The sequence below is a fragment of the Alligator sinensis genome, unplaced genomic scaffold (assembly GCF_000455745.1).
Source record: "Alligator sinensis unplaced genomic scaffold, ASM45574v1 scaffold269_1, whole genome shotgun sequence".
Classification (NCBI taxonomy): domain Eukaryota; kingdom Metazoa; phylum Chordata; order Crocodylia; family Alligatoridae; genus Alligator; species Alligator sinensis.
This window is the reverse complement of record NW_005842048.1, coordinates 531,041-550,952: the sequence shown is the minus strand read 5'-3', so window position 1 is coordinate 550,952 and position 19,912 is coordinate 531,041. Positions and strand designations below refer to the sequence as shown.

The window sequence follows — 19,912 nt, the reverse complement described above, 5'->3', positions numbered from 1 at the left end:
GTGGGGTTGGAAGAGGAGGGGGGTGGGGCAACATGTAGCTCAGAGGTGGAGAAACCACTCTGTGTGTGTGTGTGTGTGTGTGTGTGTGGCAGCGGGGTGATATGATTTCTTTTTACATAGTTTTATTTTAGTTTAGGAAAGTTAAATGAATAAAGTAATTGGTTAGCTAAATTCTTGTACAGGCTTTTTTTCTTCGCATGTGTGTATATATATATATATATATATATATATGTTTATACTATTTAACACTACTGTTTCCAGGGAGACAAGGAGGCTGCTCTAGGGCTACCATTTTCCCCACTCTGTGACCGCAAGTCTACATTGGTGGCTCAATCCCAAATAGGTAATAATCAGTGTTGTTTGCTTTTTTCTCATACCTTTAGATGCATGTAGTATGATCATGCACCATTCTCACACTGCACAACTTGTATGTGGATACTAGCTTTGGATACTAGTATACATAAGTGTCCAGAGCTAGTATTTCTTTAGTCACTTGTTCACACAAATCAAACAGCATCATGGTAGTAATTTGTTGTTAGAAGGGACCTTAAGTTCTTTCAGCATACATAGCATCTGGGACAGTGTATTTAAGGCATTAGATCTGTGTACTAGAAGGGAGAACTCTTTGGCCTATCTATAGTAAATAGCTAATTTCCCACAGCCTTTTTACAATTTGATGAAGTAGTCCATGGAGAGGGTTCACTCATTCATTGTTGCATAAGGATATGTTGACACTGCAGTATGACGGTCTGATTGTAGTTCATGTAGACCTACACAACCTAAATTGAAACAACCTATTTTGGGTACCAGTAACAATGATGTCAGTATGGCCTTCCACTGTGAGCAATTACCGAAGGGCAGGGTAGGCCTGTGAAAGCAGTGCTGAAGTCTGTGCTGCCATAGTTGACTTCTAGCCGTACTAAGCTAGGTAACACAGAGCTACCTCAGGTAGGTCTACATGAGCTACAATCAGGCTGAACACTCTACACATGCCCAGGTACCCAGTCGAGCAGGCAAACCCTTGATTTCAAAAGGCCCTTTGGATGCGATCCAAAGTCACTGGATTCAAACCGCAGCATTGGTGATGACATTCTGATTTTCAGAGATAAAATGCAGCCCCTACTCTCTCTCCTTCTCAGTTTTTACCACCTGTAAAACTTGGGAGAAAAATAATTACTTTAATTTTGCATGAGTTCAGTTACAATTGCAGACTTTAGAAGCCTGCTGAGTAACATGTCCTCATAACTACAATGCCTTGAAAAGTGTCTTCCACATGTGTGAACCTATGCCCACCAAATGATCTTGGAGAGAGACTGTATTTTAAGGCATCTCTTCCTTAAACTGAACAATGTCCTCCAGTGTAATCCTGTAATTTAAAATGTCTTCCATTCCATTTCTATTCAGACTCAAACAATACTGTATTTGAGCTTATTATGCCTATTGAATGTGGAAAGCTGGTTTCTGGGTTAAAGTGCTGCTGTTCACCTTCGTGTTGTGGTGCATTAGGTACTGTATGTGGAGAGCTTGAAACCCATTGCTGTCTCATGTTCTACCTATTTTTTTTCCTGTTAAGTGCTCAGCAGAGGATAATACCTCATCCTCTAGCTATGCCATTTCCTACCTTGATGAGCACTTTAAATTGTAAAAGACATTGTTCAGCATTGACATCTCAGAGCTGTGGGATGAATGCTGTCTCCCAGGGATATTACTTGTTCTCTTCATTGATATGACAGAAAACTCCTACACACTGTGAAGTAACACTTTACTTCCACAGAATCATAAACAGCAGTTTAGAATACCACCTCACTCGCATGAAGTTCTGAAAGGTAACAGCGACAATACAACTTCTTGCTTGTGAGCTTTGTTATAGCTTCCCTTCTATTCAATAATTAATTTTCAAAACAAAAGCTTATTGTAAAGTGCATTGCATACAGCAGGGAGAGGAATGAAAAGCTATAAATGCAAACAGTTAGGTATACATGTGTATCTCCAGCTTTGATGGGGATTTTGTTCTCCACAAGCTCATGCTGTTACTTATCAATATTTCAGCACATGATAGAAAAATACTGCCAGTATATATAAACTGAACTGAACTTCACTTCAGGATATGAAGCCAACATTAAACAGAGAAACCCAATGTCTTGGGCTGTTTTTTAACTGAGTAAACATCTTGTATATCACTGTATGACATTATTAGTTTTACTAATGAGTAGTTTTTGAAGTTGGACTATGTGGTTTGTGAATAAAGGATCTGATTTCTTAATATGGAAAACTCTTGTTATAATCCTAAGATTAGTTACTGGATTTTAAACATGGGAAATGTAGAATCTGAATTTATCACTTCCTGCTTTTCAGGTTTCATTGATTTCATAGTAGAACCAACATTTTCTCTTCTTACGGACTCAATGGAGAAAATTGTTATTCCTCTTATAGAGGAAGCTTCAAAATCTGAAACTTCTGCCTTTGGGGCACCCAGGTTTGAACAATTTAACATCCTTTTGCTTTGTGATTTTTTTTTCAACTAATCATCAGCCATAGAACTGATTTCATGTTTGGAGTTTGACATGAATAGCATATACAATCATGCCATCTAGTGACAATATCTTAGAATTGCAGCTGCTTATTGGACATGAACACTGCATTTGGAAAGGGAAAAATAGATAACAGAGTACCTATCTCTACAGATATGAAGTTGAATTACATACAGAAAAAATAGGTTTGCTGTTTTGCTTCCATGATGAAAAATACTAGGCCATTTGTACTTAATGCTGTGTATTAAGGCCTCTAATTCATGCAGCCTAACTTTCTTTCTGTTTTATTTAAGTGAAAATATTAAAAGTTGTTCCTCTATATTTGAGGAATCCCTAGAAAGAAACAGTTCCAGAGGCGGTGGTAGTAGTTATTAATTTATTTTAAGCTATAGATGTTAATGGCTTCTTTTACCCCGGGCTTCTTAGGATTCCCATTATTTATTTATATATTAGATTTATATATCACCCTTCCCAAAATAATATCAGGGAAGCTAACAATAAAAAACAAAATAAATGATTTCTTGCAGAGGCAGATAATATAACCAGGTTCAAAAAGGGTATTCAACAAACTGTTGAAGGACAAATGTCATTGTGCCTTTAAACCACAAAGAATAAGCAGCAGCAGCACCCCACCACCCCATGCTCTTAGTCAAATCCCCAGACTTCAACCCTGTCCAAATAGCCCAGCAGCACATGCTAAAGATCAACAAATTTTGGTCATTATTATACAATATATGCACTTGAGTAAAATTCATTTCACTTTCATTCCAGTTTGGCAAAACAGGAGATGCATAATGAGCTTCCAGCAGGCCCATGTGGGATCATGAATTTCATACTTTTACATTTCATAAAATGTCTAAAAGTTTCAGTAGATGCTAGAGATCAATTTAGCCATGTGAATTTATTGTTTGATAATCAAATATGGTTTTCCAGTTGTCTGTTATTACGGTCTTTTATTTTTTAATGCATTGATTATTTTTGAAAAGCCACATTCAGTGTAGCAATACAATGCAGTACTATATACAGTATTCCAGTGCAGTAATTCCTTAGCAGTGTATTGGTTAGATTTTTTAGTAACAGATGATGTAGCTATAATTGTCTGCTTTCTGGAAATTAACATACTCTACATGTATTTCTATTGCTGTAGAGAGACTGTTATTTATAGAAGTGCTCTTTCCATTTTGTGCAACTGAGCTAGACTGAGACCAGTGAAGCTACATACCACTTAACTGTTCGCTCTTACTTTATTGGAGATTGAGCAGTTACAAGCCCCAAACTCACATGAACTTGATAGTTGACTAAGAGGTGATCGGAGTGAACTAGCACCTTTCAAATAATTTTGAGTAAGGGATGAAGGACTAAGGCCTGAGGAAGGGATGGGGAGATTAGTCTGAACCAGTTCTGCTACATTTATGCTAGTTGCTGGAAATCACTAATATCTGAGGCTGTATATATTATATTGCTGAAAAGCATTTGAATGCCAATATGCCTTCTCCATTCTATTATATTTAACATCTTTAGGGCAAAAGGAGTTCTAATTTGTAGTGTTGCAACAGCATCTTTATAATATCTTCACTAAAGTGTTAATTGAAACTATGCTTCCTCCTTGCAGGGGAAATAGAAGTCCATTTCTGTAAATGCAAGAAATGACATTTTTATTCTAACTCTTTCTAAAGTAATTTAAAGTGGTACTACTTTTGATTGGGAAAACAATATAACCTGGAAAATAAAACCTGGTGTGACCAGGGCCAGGATGAGGCCATGAAATAGACTTTCAAAATATACTTTTAGTGTTAACAAGATAATTCATTTTGAATATATCAAGTTGTCACCTAAATATGTATGCAAATAGAGACAGTATAACCTGGTTCCTTATCCTAGTTGTTACTTATCTGCACAAAATGTCAGCTCGTGGATAATGCCATCTTTGTGTTTAATATTTCAACATATTTTGATATTTTTTGTCTGACTTAAGTGGTTTTTATGAAGCTTCATAATTTTAGATAATATTTTGCCTTTGGATACATGCATAGAGCTCCTGTGAAGAGTTGGAGCCAAGGACATGCATCTGAGAGCATTATCTACTCTGTCAAATCTTACCTTTCTGGTATGGGTCAGTGATGGGCAGGTTATGTATGTGGCCCAAAAGCACCACTCTGTTTCAAAGGGTTACAAAGAAAGTTACTACTAGACTTGCTACATTATTTTTTTCTAGGTACTGAGCTATCAAGTGTAAGCTGAATGGCTATATTTTTTTGTAATAATTCTCTGAGGTTGTGGCTATTTTTTGCCCCCTCCTCCTCCCCGCCCCCCACATAGGCAGCACCCAGGGTTGCTGGCCCAGTTGCCTTCCCTTAGTTATGCTAGTGAGTGACAAGGTATCATTCACTGAATAAGGAAATGTCATGTTTCTACTATGCTTTCTTTGACAGAGATTATTTTCCTGGTGAGTGATTTCCATTTAGGCTCTAAATGGATATACAGGAACCATTTGTGACCTCCTATTCTGTTCATAATTTAGAGTTTACTTTTTTCTGCAGCCAGAATAGCTTGGGAGCAGTAAGCAATGCTGAAACACAAAGAAGACCTAGTGTGAAATGTACTACAACTGATGGAGGGTCTTCCACAGAAAATTCTCTAGCAACTGTAGACCTAAAAAGCTTTAAGGAGAACTTGGTACAGATCATTCAAGCAAACAAAGACAGGTGGAAAGAATTAGCAGCTCAAGGTATGTTAAGTCAAGCAGGAGTTTTTCCTCCTGTATCTACAGTACTTCCCTATTTGCAGTACTCTACAGTACAGAATGACTTCTGTATAAACAGGACATGTTCACTTCATCTTTCATCTCCTCAGTTGGTCTATAAAAATGCATGGCCTCATTTACATTTTATAATGTTGAATCTGGTGGTTTACTTTTATAACCCATGAGGCACAAAGAGATTTGTGTGGGCAGGGGAGGAGAAGAAATGTCAGGCCCTACAGAGTAAGGAATTGTGATACTCAGCTGGCTAGCCATTGTTTCATTGTTTAGAAAAGTATTTTCTAATATAATTTTGCATATTCAATTATAATATTCATTTTGATGGTTGCTTTGAATGCTAAATGTATGCCTCAAAGTATTCTATGCCTGCTTTAACAACATTAGACATGAATTGGAAAAATATTTATAAACTGCAATATAGGAAATATTCTAAATACCTTGGTGTACCTGTATACATAGATTTCACTCTAAACAAAATAATTTAAGTGAGTCTATGGGCCTACACATACAGATAGTTATGGAATACACTGAAAAGTTACTCTTATAACTTCACCTGTCAGCTGGAAATGTAAGAAAGATAAGGGTTAGTAAATTCCTGCTAGGCATGTTTTTTTGAAAGTCTGTTCTTGGGTTGAGTTCTTCTCTAGCAAGTGACATGAGATAACTGTTGCATGAGCTGTGTATCTATACTGCCTTGTTGTCCCAGGTTAAGTTAACTGTCTTTTGAATCATTACTCCCACATGGTAAGTCATGGTAAGTCAAAAATAAGCCCTTTGCATCTCCTGGTGCAATGCTGTACCGCTAGCCTTTCTGCCCATTGTGGGATACCTATTAGATGGGATGCATGTCTGGAATTTCATGTCAAACTAAATATACCCTGTGTTTCCTCTCTTTTCCTTTCATTATTATTTTGGCTTTTGTTAGGCAGCAGCGTTTTCAGGTAGCTGTCAGGGAGCATGGAGGAAATGCTGCTAAGCACTGTGATTTGATGTGCTGCTGTACATATATCAAGCTGTGCAATTACCTGAGAGCTAGGGTAATAGGGGCACCTGAGGAAAAGAAAGCTGAAATCAGGTAGTCATTTGTATACTCTTTCTAGGCTTGTCCACTTAGCACAGACTGGTGAGACAAGATGATGCTGAAGAGTAAGGAGGACCAATAATGATGGCAGCATTTCTAGATGGCAAAAGCCTTAGAAATTTGTGCAGATCTCATCCTAGGGCTGCAGCATTGTCCCCATATACAAGAGTTCCCCTCAGCATAGAAATGTAGGAGAGGATTTCTGTCTGGGAGCTTGCCAATCTCAGCTGTTGTTAATCAACAACTGAGTTAGATTTTGGTACATCTTGTATGGCCTGTTGTTATGGCACTGTCCATTGTTGCTATTAGAAAACTTCTCCTTACCCAGATTCAAAGTTTTGGTACTGTACCAGGAGTTATTAATGGATTTGCATGGGTGAATTGCACTGGGGACCACAGATGGGAACTATGTACTCATTCGTTGTCCCCCATGTCTCCCAACCAGGCCTGGAAGTTTATAAGCATAATGAAGTATTTCTTCATAGTACCAGTATTAATGTGGATAGTTGAGGGGTCCACAATGCCAGGATCTTTAGTAACTCTGACCTATGTTCTGCAGTGAAAATTGAAATGTTTGGTTTGAGGACCACTATGAACTGTGATGGTGGAGTGTAATTACAGGAATTCTCCTGCAGTTCTAAGAAACCTACCTTACTTACCTGACTGATTACACTTTTTACTGGAGACTTGGATTCAATTGGGGAAAAATTTAACTATACGTGGGCATCTTCAGATTAATGGTGGAATGTGAATATGGAAGGCTGAAGGGTAGATGCAAATAGTGTCAAGGTGCAAAGACTGGAGGCAATTGAAAAATATTTATCTAATAGGATGGCTATTTGCTATAGTCCATCTCAGTATGGTTGCATCAGAGCTATGAGCTCTCCCATAAATCCAGTTTTTGTCCCTGACATTCTTACAATCCAACTGAGGCAATTTTATTTTGCTGTGACAATAATGCAGGCCCTGGAGTGCCCATTGTCCTTTTTTTCTGCTGCCTAGTGGGCCTGAGCATGCTCTGCTCCCCAGAAAAGTGTAAAGTCCAGGAACTCAGCACAAAGTGATGTTAAACCTGGAGGCATGCCTGCAAAGTATTCAAAACTTTGAAATACCACAAGCTGGAATTTCAAAGAGCTGCACCTGCCTTGTGCACTGGCATTTAAACATAGAGGTGGCATCCAGTTAAGATGACTTCATAGCAGTAGAAGTCCCACACAGGTAAACAGACATGGTGACCCAGCTAGCCAGCATAGGATAGCAGTAGGAGGACTGCCAGATATGGAACAATTTTTTTGAGACAGAAATGCAACGAAATGAGTTCTAATAATATTCTACTCTGTTTCTATAATCATTTTGTTTTTCTGTTATAAGTCACTCTGAGACTTCTCTGAAGGGCAGCATATAAATCTAATAATTAATAATAGTAATAGATACTTTATTGTAGGAAAACTTTTTTCACATATCAGTGAAGTCCAAGGTGAGTTTATCAATGTAGATTGAAACACCAGTCGGTTCAAACCAACAATTTTTGTGGAAGTGCAAGACACTTTATCCTCTAATTATCACGTTAGCCAACACCATCATTCAAGCATAGACAGGATGTTTGTGTTGAATTATCCAAAGATTTTGCCCTCTTGATTAGTTGCATTATCTAGTTTAAATTTTGTGTTGACTGGAGGGTTCAAGAAGGAATTTAAATCAAATCAAATGTACTTGGCGATATAGTACTTTTCAAGTAGTATGCATCAAAGCAGTAAGCCATGCCTTATGAGACCTACTTTAGTGACTGCATAGATAACTGTGACCACATTAAAAAGTCTCATAAATTACCAGAGCAGCAGTTAATTAAAACAAGAACATTGGCAAAAGTCAAATGCTAAAGGCTAAGCAAACTTTTTGGAAAGGATGTGACTTCTTTTCCAGGGTATGATGTATCTTCTTCATGGTGTTTTGAGATTTTCTCATTACTTCCAGTTTTATGCTAAGTTGATGCTTATTATCACTGTCATTTCATATAATAATCTATATTTACTGTGTGTCATGGTATTATTGCTGACAAGTTATTACATCCTGTTTTGTGCAATCTCTCCTCCTTTTAGAGTATGGAAATTTGCTTTGCTTGTTTTCCTAAACTTATTTGGAATTAAAGTGTATTACAGAGTTATACAAAACATTTAAATATATGTATGCATAATTAATTGACTTTTCTATTAATCTTTTTTCTTAATAAAATGAAGATGAATTTTACAAAAATCAATGAATATTTGGTATGCACATATTTTACACACGCTTATTTTTAATGTCTCAGGTTCATCTCCTCATTCTCACTGAAATTTCTCTGTGCAAAGCAATATCACATGATGTATGAACCACTTAAGTGGGATTTTTATGGTACAAATATCTTGTAATGGCATGAATTTCACTATCCAAGAATTGTGAAGATTCCTTATAAGAATATATTATTGTTACAGTATTAAAATGATCCAGCAAGGAAAACACTCTACCCATTAGTTGTTGTAACTAAAACTCTGACTATGTCAGTATGAAAAACTTACTGTTTTCACAAATCTGTGCTGTTCTGAGTAGGCTGCTTCCTAAACCAGAAACAGTGTAACTGCCTCCACACAGCTGGTGGTGCAGTCTAATTAGCATAGCTGATTGACAGTGCCAATTAGCCTGCCTGCACAAATGTATAATTGTGGTTATGCTACTCCTGGTTTGCAAGGCAGCAATACAGAGTGTTTATGAAGACTAAGGCCAGAGATAATAGACTTACCTTACAGATAATGCTTATGAATACTCTTTTTGTGAATGCTACTTTTGTTTTGTAAGCAGGCAATTATTTAATTCACTTCTACTTATGAATGGACCCAAGTCAAAACCTCTAAACCTAATTCTCTAGTTCTGCTATTATGCGCTTGAATCTTTTGGAACTCAAAGTGGCAGTATGTAGTGCCTCAGTCCTTAAGTCAGGCTCATAGGGAATTTTAATAATAAATATTATGAGCCATTTCAGTTTAACTACTATTATTCATTCCAAGTCCTCTTGAAAATGTCATCTCATAGAGCGCTTAGTCTGTTGAAAAGCATAATGGGAATTCATTGTAGCGTTTGTCAGAAATGTAAAGGTCCCATGAGTCTCATACTGTGAATTGATATGGAACTCATGATTTTGTCAAAAAATGAATAAATTCTAAAAGGCTAAACTCCAAGGGTGTTTATACACATGGTCCAAGAGTGGGGGAGGAGGTCACTTTAATGAGAGCCACTCTAATTAAAGCGCCCAGAGTGTCACATGTATCAGCATCTCAGCATTGAAAAATGGTGGTGGGGGGCACTTTTAACTAAAGCTTGTTTGGCGAACTTTAGTTATAGTGCCCTCAGTGCCATTTTTTCAGTGCAGGGACACTGATACATGTGATGCTGGAACGTGATAATTACCACACTTCAGCAGACTTGATTAATTGAGTCTGCTCTGACACACTGTAATTATAGCACGTCGGAGCAGCCTCACTGCATGTGTATAGGTGCCCCAAATGCTTTAGTCCTCATAGGCTCTATTATTAGCTACTGTCATGACTACAGTGTGCATTTGCCTCCTGGAAAGGGTGCGAGAGTGATTGGCTTCCAACAGGGTTCTGTGCAAGGAGGAAAGGATTGGCCAATGGAACAGCTGGAACCTGTTAGTCTCCTAGCATGCCAGATTGGAGCCATATAAAAGGGAATACAAGCTAGCAGCAAGGAGAACTGCTGGGAAATGGGCAGCATGATGCCTGTGTTTAAGACATTTGGCTCTACAGAGGCAACCCTAATTATCCTGACCATAAAATTATATGTGTTCTGGAGCTGTTTCATTTGTGGTGTTAGAAGGCTCTATTTAAGCACTTAAGAAAAAGGTGCTTAAAAGCCATTGATGAATGGTAAGATTAGCATTACACTGCAAACCCTTTGCAGAACTTCAGATTTTATCTTCAACCCATCAGGGTTGGAGACTTTTTTCTTCTTTAGGAAAGCTTAGAGTTTAATGCACAAGTTGAAGGCATCAAATAAAAGAGCCACCCAGATTCATATGGTTCTCTCTTGAGACTTCTGTTGTTTATGGGCTCTTATACTACCTTTAGCACTGCAGCATCTGGGTCACTTCCAATATTACATTAAGTGAAGTAGCCAATATTTGTCTCACGTGATTTGTTCTTCTCTCACAATATTTCCTGCTTGTCATTGGGCACCTAAAGATCACAGGAATTGTTAATATTGCAGGCCAGTATTTTGGTGCCTACTCATTCATGGGCCAATCAAGTCTTGCTGCAAAGAATGTGGGTGTGTTTGTTGATTTTGATTGAGCCGGATTTGGCCCATGTGAGCTGCCTGGAACCCAGAAGGTCAGATGTGTACAAAACAAACAAGCAAGCCAAAACCAGAAAGAGAATGCCACCGACACAAAAGTAATTATTCCTGTTAAACCATGCATCCGTTTGATTGCACTTGGTTTGAAGCTGAAGTGAAAACTTACGGATTTTTTCACCTGAATCAATATTCCCTATGCTACTGTGAAAACTACCTGCATTTCTAGTACTTGTTGTATCATTTATATCTGTGTCTCTTGTGCTGATATCTCTTTTTTAAATTGTTTTCTATAAAGTTCTGAGGTTGCTCTGGGCTTGCAACTAAATTTGACCCTGGATCCTGACCATGTAGTGAGGAAGGAAATGCTGGTGCTGAATTGCCAGCAAGGATTGGGACTGTTGTATCGCTAACATCTTTCTTAGCTGGATAATTTATTATAAATCACAAAAACCTGACTGCATTAGAAAGGTTAAGTCTATTATCACAGCAGTCACTGACAGCCAGGCCTGCTATTAGCAAGCTTCCACTGTATGCTTCCTGTGCTGACTGTGACAAGTAGCACTTCTGCTGTTAAAAGGGCCATCAGTAATCATGTCTGTGGATGTTGTGTACACATGACACTGCTCCCAAATGTCAACTTTGTTTCATGGATTGGAAAATAATGCCCTTATTCATAAATAGTACATAAACAGCCTAAAACAACTGTGACTAGGGCTTAACCTTGCTTCCTCTTGGCCCTAGGATAACACATCATCACTCACACTACATCACTGACTGGAATACCGCTCTCAGTTATGTACCTAAGTATGGCAGATCAAGGGACCAACTCATAATTGTTAGTGGTGTAGTCATGGGCTTGCGTGGAGATCTGTCAGCAGGCAAGGCTGCTTATACAGCCCCACTGTGAAAATATAGTAACTATTTAGTATATTGATTCAAAGTAAACAGCTTGTACAAGGAACCAAGTGCTTTATCTTGCAAAGGCCCCATATTAGTAAGGAGAGTATTTACATACAACATACTTAGACAGCTGTTCAAGAGCTTCCTTAACAGAAGGCTTACTAAATGAAATGACTCCATTTTGCTAAAAAGGCCATGTCTTGTATAATTGATGGCACAGGGGCTCAGTGCTCTATAGCCTAAGGGTCTTCAACCTTTCACCACTGGAGAATTAGTGGAATGTTTCTGAGGCCTTTAAGGGGTTGCAGTTAACAGGGAATTACCATAATGATCAAACATCTGGGATTCTAATTTGAAAGCCTTGATGTTTAATTAATATTCCAAAACCCTAATCACCATATAATCTGTCTTTCTTCACTTTGGCACAGTTCTAATAGAGACTATTCCATCTTGTCCATATTTCAACAGATAGCAATGATGGCAGCTGATAATTGCAGTGGTGATACTTGCTAACAAATTGACAGTAAAGATGTTCAGATGTGTTTTATAGGCTGTTCCATTAGAGCAAATGATCTCTAAATTGACTTTAAGGCCTGAGAGTTATTGACCTATAGAGAAAGCAGGAAATAACATCAATATTGTGATGAAAGGTGAAAAATACCATGTAATTTCAATCATGTACTGTTGTGATATTGAGAACAAAGAGAAATTGCAACATAAAGATTTTCTTATAAAAAACCCAACAACATTAGCATCTTTCGATGTGTTTATTTTTTTCCTGTTAGAATGTATTACAACTTTTGTTATCAAGATTCCCAATGGAGGAACCAGAGATATTCCACTAAAAATGCAGCTATTCAATAATAATTATACTTGGCACCTGCACTGAACTTTTCATCATAGATCAAAGGCAATTTTACAATAATAAGGAAATATTGTCCTCATTTTACAGATGGGGAAAGAAGAACTGAAAGGTTAAAACTTAGTACATATAGTGAGTGAGTGGAGACACTTGATAAAGAATTAGTCTGATTGACAGTCCAGTGCCCTCTCTACTAGAATGTACTGCTGATCTACACTTTCAGTAAAAATTCTTTGGACTTGAATTCTAACCAAAGTATTTCAGTTAAATGCTAGTATAATTCTACTGAAATCGTAGAAGTGACTAATTATCTATTTCTGATGCAGAAATACATAATATGAGGGGAGTCACAGTGTATGCAGGGAAAGCCACTTAATGGCAAATCTCCTTCTTAACACTTTCTACAGCTGTTCTATATCAGATTGCCATAATTAACACCTGTCAGTGATTCTCAGCTAGGGTGCCACAACACTATGGGGTTACTTGAGATCATTTTAAGCATGCCACAGGGTACCGTTAGCACTGTTAGGTGGACAAACATGATTCACAAGATGAACCCTGAGGTTACAAATAGGAGTCTACAGTGTTAAAAACATTCTGATATGTTATTGTCTTTCTGAGTTCTTTGCAACAGAAAAATTGCTCTATTTTCCTATAGTAAAAGAAGTGAAAACTAAACATAGGCATTTTCCAAGGGGTGCCTTGAGAATAGCAAGGCATGCCTTGACCCTAAAAATGTTGAGAACCACTGGTCTAAATTATACTGAGCAGTGAACAATGCAGGTGACAAAACTCAGCTACCATGCTGTCTTGAGAAGCAAAAAATCAATAGGTTTCCTTCTAGGGACATTATGGTTCTAAAAAAAATCCATTTTTCTACAGAAAACAGACACTTATAATGAAAATTTCACATAGCTGAAAACTCAGTTTTATGTTGAAAAATTAATGGAACATTTTCAATTAACCCAAACCAATGATTCCTGTCTATTAGTGATGATTCTCTGGTTTTACTATCCCAGTTGCTTAATTATAAAGAATTATTTCTCGACATCTTTTTTGTTACCATGGGGGAGACCTTCCATGTATAGGACAGGATGGCTTTACAAGGACTGTAGCTTGCATGTCCCTGCCAGGAACAGCCAGGTGGGACAGACTGCTGATGGTGTGAGAGCTGCCTCCTGGTAGATTCTCTGAGAAATCAGGTAAGGGAGCTGCAGGAGGGGGTAGATAGGCTCAGAAGCATCTGTGATTATGACATCTTCATCGATTTGATGCACAAAAACACCTCCAGAATCATAGTTTTATAGTTTCATAGTTGGTAGGGTCGGAAGGGACCTAAGCAGATCATGTAGTCTGACCCCCTGCCATGGGCAGGAAAGGATGCTGGGGTCAAATGACCTGAGCTAGGTGGCTGTCTGGCCTCTTTTTGAAGACCCCCAAGCTAGGGGCAAGCACCACTTCTTTTGGAAGTTGGTTCCAGCTCCTAGCCACCCTGACAGTGAAGTAATGCCTCTCGATATCTAGCCTGAATCTACTCTCAGTCAACTTATGGCCATTGTTCCTTGTTATCCCCCAGTAGTGCTTGGGGGAACAGGGACTCTCCCATTGCCTGCTGGTCCCCCTTGGCAAGTTTATAGGCAGCCACCAGATCCCCTCTCAGCCTTCCTTTGTGGAGGCTGAACAGGTTCAGGTCCCGCAGCCTCACCTCGTAGGCCCTACCCTGCTGCCCCCTGATCATGCAAGTGGCCCTCCTCTGGACCCTCTCGATGCTGTCCACATCCCTCCTGAAGTGCAGCGCCCAGAACTGGATGCAGTACTCCAACTGCGGCCTGACCAGTCTCGCATAGAGGGGGAGGATCACCTCCTTGGACCTGCTCATGCTGCATCTATGGATGCATGACAAAGTGCAGTTAGCCTTTCTGACCTCGTCCCCACATTGGTGGCCCATGTTCATCTTGGAATCAATAGTGATTCCAAGATCCTTCTCTGCCTCTGTACTGATGAGAACGGAGTTCCCCAGCCTGTAGGTATGCTGCTGGTTCTTCCTCCCCAGGTGCAACACCTTGCACTTGTCCATATTGAAACCCATCCTAATCTCATCCGCCCACCTCTGTAACCTGTTAAGATCTAGTTGTAGCCTGTCCCTCTCTTCTAACATGCTCACTTCTCCCCATACCTTAGTGTCATCTGCGAACTTGAACAAGGTGCTTTTCACCCCCTCATCCAAATCGCTGATGAAGATATTGAACAGAGTGGGCCCGGGGACCAAGCCCTGGGGAACCCCACTGCCCACGTCTCTTCAGGTCGAAAATGACCCATCCCCCCCCACCCTCTGGGTATGGCCCTCCAGCCAATTTGCGACCCATCTGACTGTGTAGGCATCTACACCACAGATGTCTAATTTTTTAATGAGGTTGGGGTGAGAGAGAGTGTTGAAGGCCTTCCTAAAGTCCAGGAAGACTATGTCCACTGTGACACCTGCATCCAAGGCTTTTGTGACCTGGCCATGGAAAAGGGACAGCGAGAGTAGGCACTGGAAAACACAGAAGACATAGGTACTCTGGAAGGTGGAAGCTGGCAGCTTGGCACCTCTGGCAACACACAGCACTTCTCCTCCACTCCTTCAGCTGTCCAGCTGGAGAACAGATATGAAGCCCTAGCATCAGATAAGAAGGAGCCCACTCCACTGTTAGGAGGCCAAGCCATGCACCCCTAGGGAGACAAGACCAAGACCACAACTGCCAAGAGGAAGCAATGGGTGATGGTAGTTGGTGATTCCCTCCTGTGGGGTATAGGGTCATTCATCTGTCAGCCTGATCTGTTGGCTCACAAGATATGTTGCCTGCCAGGAGCCCACATCCAAAACATTATGGAAAAGTTAAGACTCATCTGGCCCTCTGATTACTAACCCATGCTGCTCATCCATGTGGACACTGATGGTATTGCCAGGAGCAACTTTGAGCAGATTGAAAGTGACTACATGGCTTTGGGCATAAAGGTAAAGGGAACGGGGGCCCAGGTGGTGTTCTTCTCCATCCTTCCAGTCAAGGGTATAGGGCCTAGGAGCACTGAGGTCAACACATGGCTGCATAGATGGTGTCACCAGCAGTGCTTTGGCTTCTTCAGCCATGGGGCTGTGTTCCAGGAAGATGAATTTTCTGGGAAGACATGGGGTCTACCCAACAAAGAGATGGAATAGTATCTTTATGTACAGGCTTACTAACCTAGTGTGGAGAACTTTAAATGAGGTTTACTGGGGGATGGAAACAAAAGCCCAGAGGTAAAAAGAGCCTGGGAACCTGGTAAAAACTTAGTAAGGGGAAGCAATAACAGAAACCTTTAGCAGTGTTCTCAGAGAGATGATAGGACTGTCAGCTATATACCTGTAATATTTATATACTAATGCAAGAAGTAAAGGGAATAAATAGGAAGTATTGGAGGTCCTAGTGCAATCACCAAATTTTGATGTAAATTGGATTACGGAGATGTGGTAGAATAATTCACATGCCTGAAGTACAATCATTGATACTCATTATGAAGTCATAGCTTGTTCAGGAAGGAAAGGCAGAGGGAAAAAGGAGGATGTGTTTCCCTATATATAACGTGATATACATGTGTTCTGATGTATAATACAAAGTGGAAAGTGGGCCTATTGAAGCAATAGGGGGGATGTCATGGTGGGTGTCTGTTACAGGCTGCCAAACCAGGAAGACAATATGGATAAGGCCTTCTTTAAGCACCTGACAGAAGCTACCAAATCCCAGGACTTGATTATCAGGAGGGACTCTAATTATCAGTACATCTGCTGAGAGGGAAACACAGCAGTGCACAAGAAGTCCAGCAAACTCCTGGAGTGTCCTTGGGGTAACTTTTTGATACAGATGGTAGAGAGGCCAACAAGGGGGAAGCTCTTTTTGACTTTCTACTTACAAACAGGAAGGAATTGGTTGATAATGCGAAGGTAGAAGGTAACTTGGGTGACAGTGACCACGAGATGATAGAATTGAAGAGCTTTAGAGGAGGAAGAGAGCAGCAGAATAAGGACACTGGACTTCAGAAAAGCACACTTAAAAAAACTCAGGGAACTGTGTGTCAGAATATCTTGGGAGGCAAGTTTGAAGGGAAAAGGATATCAGGAGAGCTGGCTGTACTTTAAGAAGGCCCTTTCAAGGCAGGCTATCTGGATGCTACAGAAGAATGGGAAATAGAACAGGTGACCACCCTAGTTAGACAGTAATCTCTTCAATGACTTGAAATTCAAAAAGGAATCCTATAAAAGAAACTTGGTCAGAATTCTTGGGACAAGTATAAGACTATTACATTGGGCATGCAGGGAGAAAATCAAGAACACAAGGCACATTTTGAGATGCAGTTGACAAGGGACATAAAAGGCAATAAAAAAGGATTCTGTGTTATATGTAAGAGAGAGACCAGGGAAACCATAGGTCTCTTATGAAATGCAGATAGCAATCTAGTTATGGATGATATAGAGAAAGCTGAAGTATTTAATGCATTTTTTTTTTTAACTTCAGGCTTCACAAATAGGGACAACTACCAGATGACAAGTGCAACTGGCAGCATAGATGGAAAGGAAACAGAGTAATCGTAGAGCAAGTTAGTGATTACTTAGAGATGCCAGATGCTTTCAAGTTGGCAGGGCTAGCTAGGATGCACTCTAGGGCTGCAGTAATTTCAGAACCATTGGCTATTCGCTTTGAGAACTCATGGAAATTGGGTGATATCCTGGATGATTGGAATACAGCAAATATAGTGCTCATCTTTAGGAAATGGAAAGAGAAGGATCCAAGGAATTACAGACCAGTCAGCCTGACCTTGATACCTGGAAAGATCATGAAGCAGTCCTCAAGGAATTTCTTGTGAATCAACTAGAGAACAAGGGGATGAGGAAAAGCTAGCATGGAGTCACGATGAGCAAGGCATGCCTAACCAATCTGATTTCCTCCTATGAAGTGACAGTCTCTATGGATGTGGGGAGAGCAGAGGATGTGATATATCTTGACTTTAGGAAGGCTTTTGACACACTCTCTCATGACATTCTTTTTAATAAGCTATGGAAATACAGACTACATGACAGTTCTGTTAGGTAGATACATAACTGTTGGATCATCTTATTCAAGGATTTGTCATCGATGGCTCTGTGTCTAGTTGGCAGGAGGTATCAAGTGGGGTTCCTTAGGGTTCTGTCCTGGGTCTGGTATTTTTTAATATCTTCATTAATGATTTGGAGAATGGGATCAAGTGGAATACTTGCCTGCAGAAATACAAACTGGGGAATAACTGGCTGGGATGTAGTACTGCAAAGAAGGACCTGGGGTTATGGTGGACCATCAGCTGAATCTGAGCTAAAAGTGTGCCCTTGTTGCCCAAAAAGCCAACAGTATACTAGGTTGTAGGAACAAGAGTGTCATGTGCAAATCAAGAGAAGTGTCTCTTTGGCTCTGCTCAGAACTGTTGAGGCCTCCCCTGGAGTTACTTTGTCCAGGTTTGGGCCCCAGATTCCACACGGACAAGGACAGTCTTGCACAGAGCCACAAAAATTATTAGAGGCCTGGGAGGCAAGACTTCTGAGGATAAGCCAAAAGAACTAAAATTATTAGGCTGGAGAAGACAAGCTGGGGGGAGGGGGAAGGGGCAACTTGATTACAGTCTTTGAATACCTGAAGGGCAATTACAGAGAAGATGGAGATGGGTTTTTCAACATGGCTGTAGAGACAGGACTAGGAGCAATAGCCTCGGGCTGCAGCAGGGGAAATTTAGGTTGGAGATTAGAAGGAACTTTCTGACTATAAGGGTGGTCAGGCACTGGAACAGGCTATCTAGAAAAAACTGTGGAATCTTTAGCCTTAGAAGTTGGTCAGACAGACACTTGGTTGGGATGTTTTAGTCAGTGATGCTCATGCCTTGAGCAGGGGGCTGAAGTAGATGACCTCATGGGACACATCCACACATGCAGGCACGTGCGCTTGCAGCAGCTCAATAGAAGTGGTGCAAATTTGAGCTGGGGCTTTTCGCCTCAGCGCACATGCTCAGACATGCACTTTGGTGTGGAGCAAATTGTTCCACTTGGGACAAAATAACCCTGCCTGGCTCCTCCTGGATTTGCAGCCAGGGGGAGCTAGAGCCTGGAACCAGCCCCTGTGCTGTCCCCAGCAGTATAAAAAGCTGCCCTGCCCTGGCCCCATCCATACAAAAAGCTGCCCTGGCAAGGAGCTCGGGGCTACTCACTCTCTGGAGCTTCTGGGGCCCAGCCAATTGGTACCTGGGTAGACTACCCCTTGTGCCAACTAGACTGCTGCAGCAGCATCCCAAATCCATTTTTTAAAATACCCCCAAATCCATGTTCTTCCACATTTAAAATAAAAAACCATTCTTGTGTGGTGGCTGCTCAGGAGGGGTGGGTCTCCTGGTCCCCACAGGGTGCAGGCCCCCCAGCACATGGAATGCCCCCCTGCTCAGGGCCCCCCTGCTCAGGGTCCCAGCCCCCCCCTGGAGGGCCCCAGCCCCTATCCCCCACAGGGCCCCAGCCCCCCTGCCGAGGGCCCATAACTAACCTTTAACAGCAGCAGCGGGGGGAACATGTGCTGAGCCCAGCCTGGTTCTGCTGGCCCTGGGGCTGCTCTTGCAGCCCAGCTGGGCTGGTTTTGTGGCAGCAGGACCCGGTGCAGCATTCAGGGACCACGTGCCAGGCCCAGCTGTGTCCTGTGGCCCCTCTGCAGCCCAGCTGGGCTGGGGCCAGATCCCTGATGCTTGCTAGTCTGGGTTTGCACCAGAGCAGGTTGCATGGCTCCGAGAGGTGTGCAGAGGAGCCGCGCCTCCTGGAGCCCTGTGACCCACTCTGATGCAAGGCCGGACTAGTGAGCTACATGGGGCTGGGCCAGGTCCTCACCCCCCTGCAGGCACAGGGGGCAGAGGTGGGAGCCGAGTATCATGAGCAGTTCCAAGGCCAGCAGGACCACACAGCTCATGCTCCCCAGCCCAGCTCAGTGCGTGGGGACCATGTGGAGCTGAGCTATGTCCTGCTGGCCCCAGGCAGCTCGTGATCTCTGGCCTGGCCCAATACGCGGGGACCACGCAGAGCCAAGCCAGGTCCTGCCGGCCTTGGGGCTGCTAGTGCCGCCCGTCTGCCAAGCAGCATGAGCAGCCCCAGGGCCAGCAGGACCTGGCTCAGCTCTGCATGGTCCCCGCACAACGGGCCAGGTCCTGGAGCTATAGGAAGGGCCTGGCCATGGCAGGACCTGGCGCAGCACGTGGGAACCATGTGCCACACCGGCTCCTGTCAGCATGGCGCCCGCCCCCCTCTGCCCCCTGTGCCTGCGGGGAGCAGGGGGTGAGGACCTGGCCCAGCCCCATGTGGCTCACTAGTCCGGCCTTGCATGAAGCTGGTCACAGGGCTCAGGGAGGCATAGCTC

The 19,912-nt window shown here is 41.7% G+C and overlaps 1 protein-coding gene across 1 annotated transcript in view; it reads left to right on the top strand.

Moving 5' to 3' along the window:
• PDE1A (phosphodiesterase 1A) overlaps positions 1–19,912 on the top strand; it is a 392,561-nt gene that overhangs the window by 343,141 nt on the left and 29,508 nt on the right. The window contains exons 14-16 of the mRNA XM_025203233.1: positions 262–343; positions 2,356–2,476; positions 5,072–5,259. Of these exons, the coding sequence (XP_025059018.1) occupies positions 262–343; positions 2,356–2,476; positions 5,072–5,259 (391 nt within the window). The remainder of the gene's footprint in view (positions 1–261; positions 344–2,355; positions 2,477–5,071; positions 5,260–19,912) is intronic.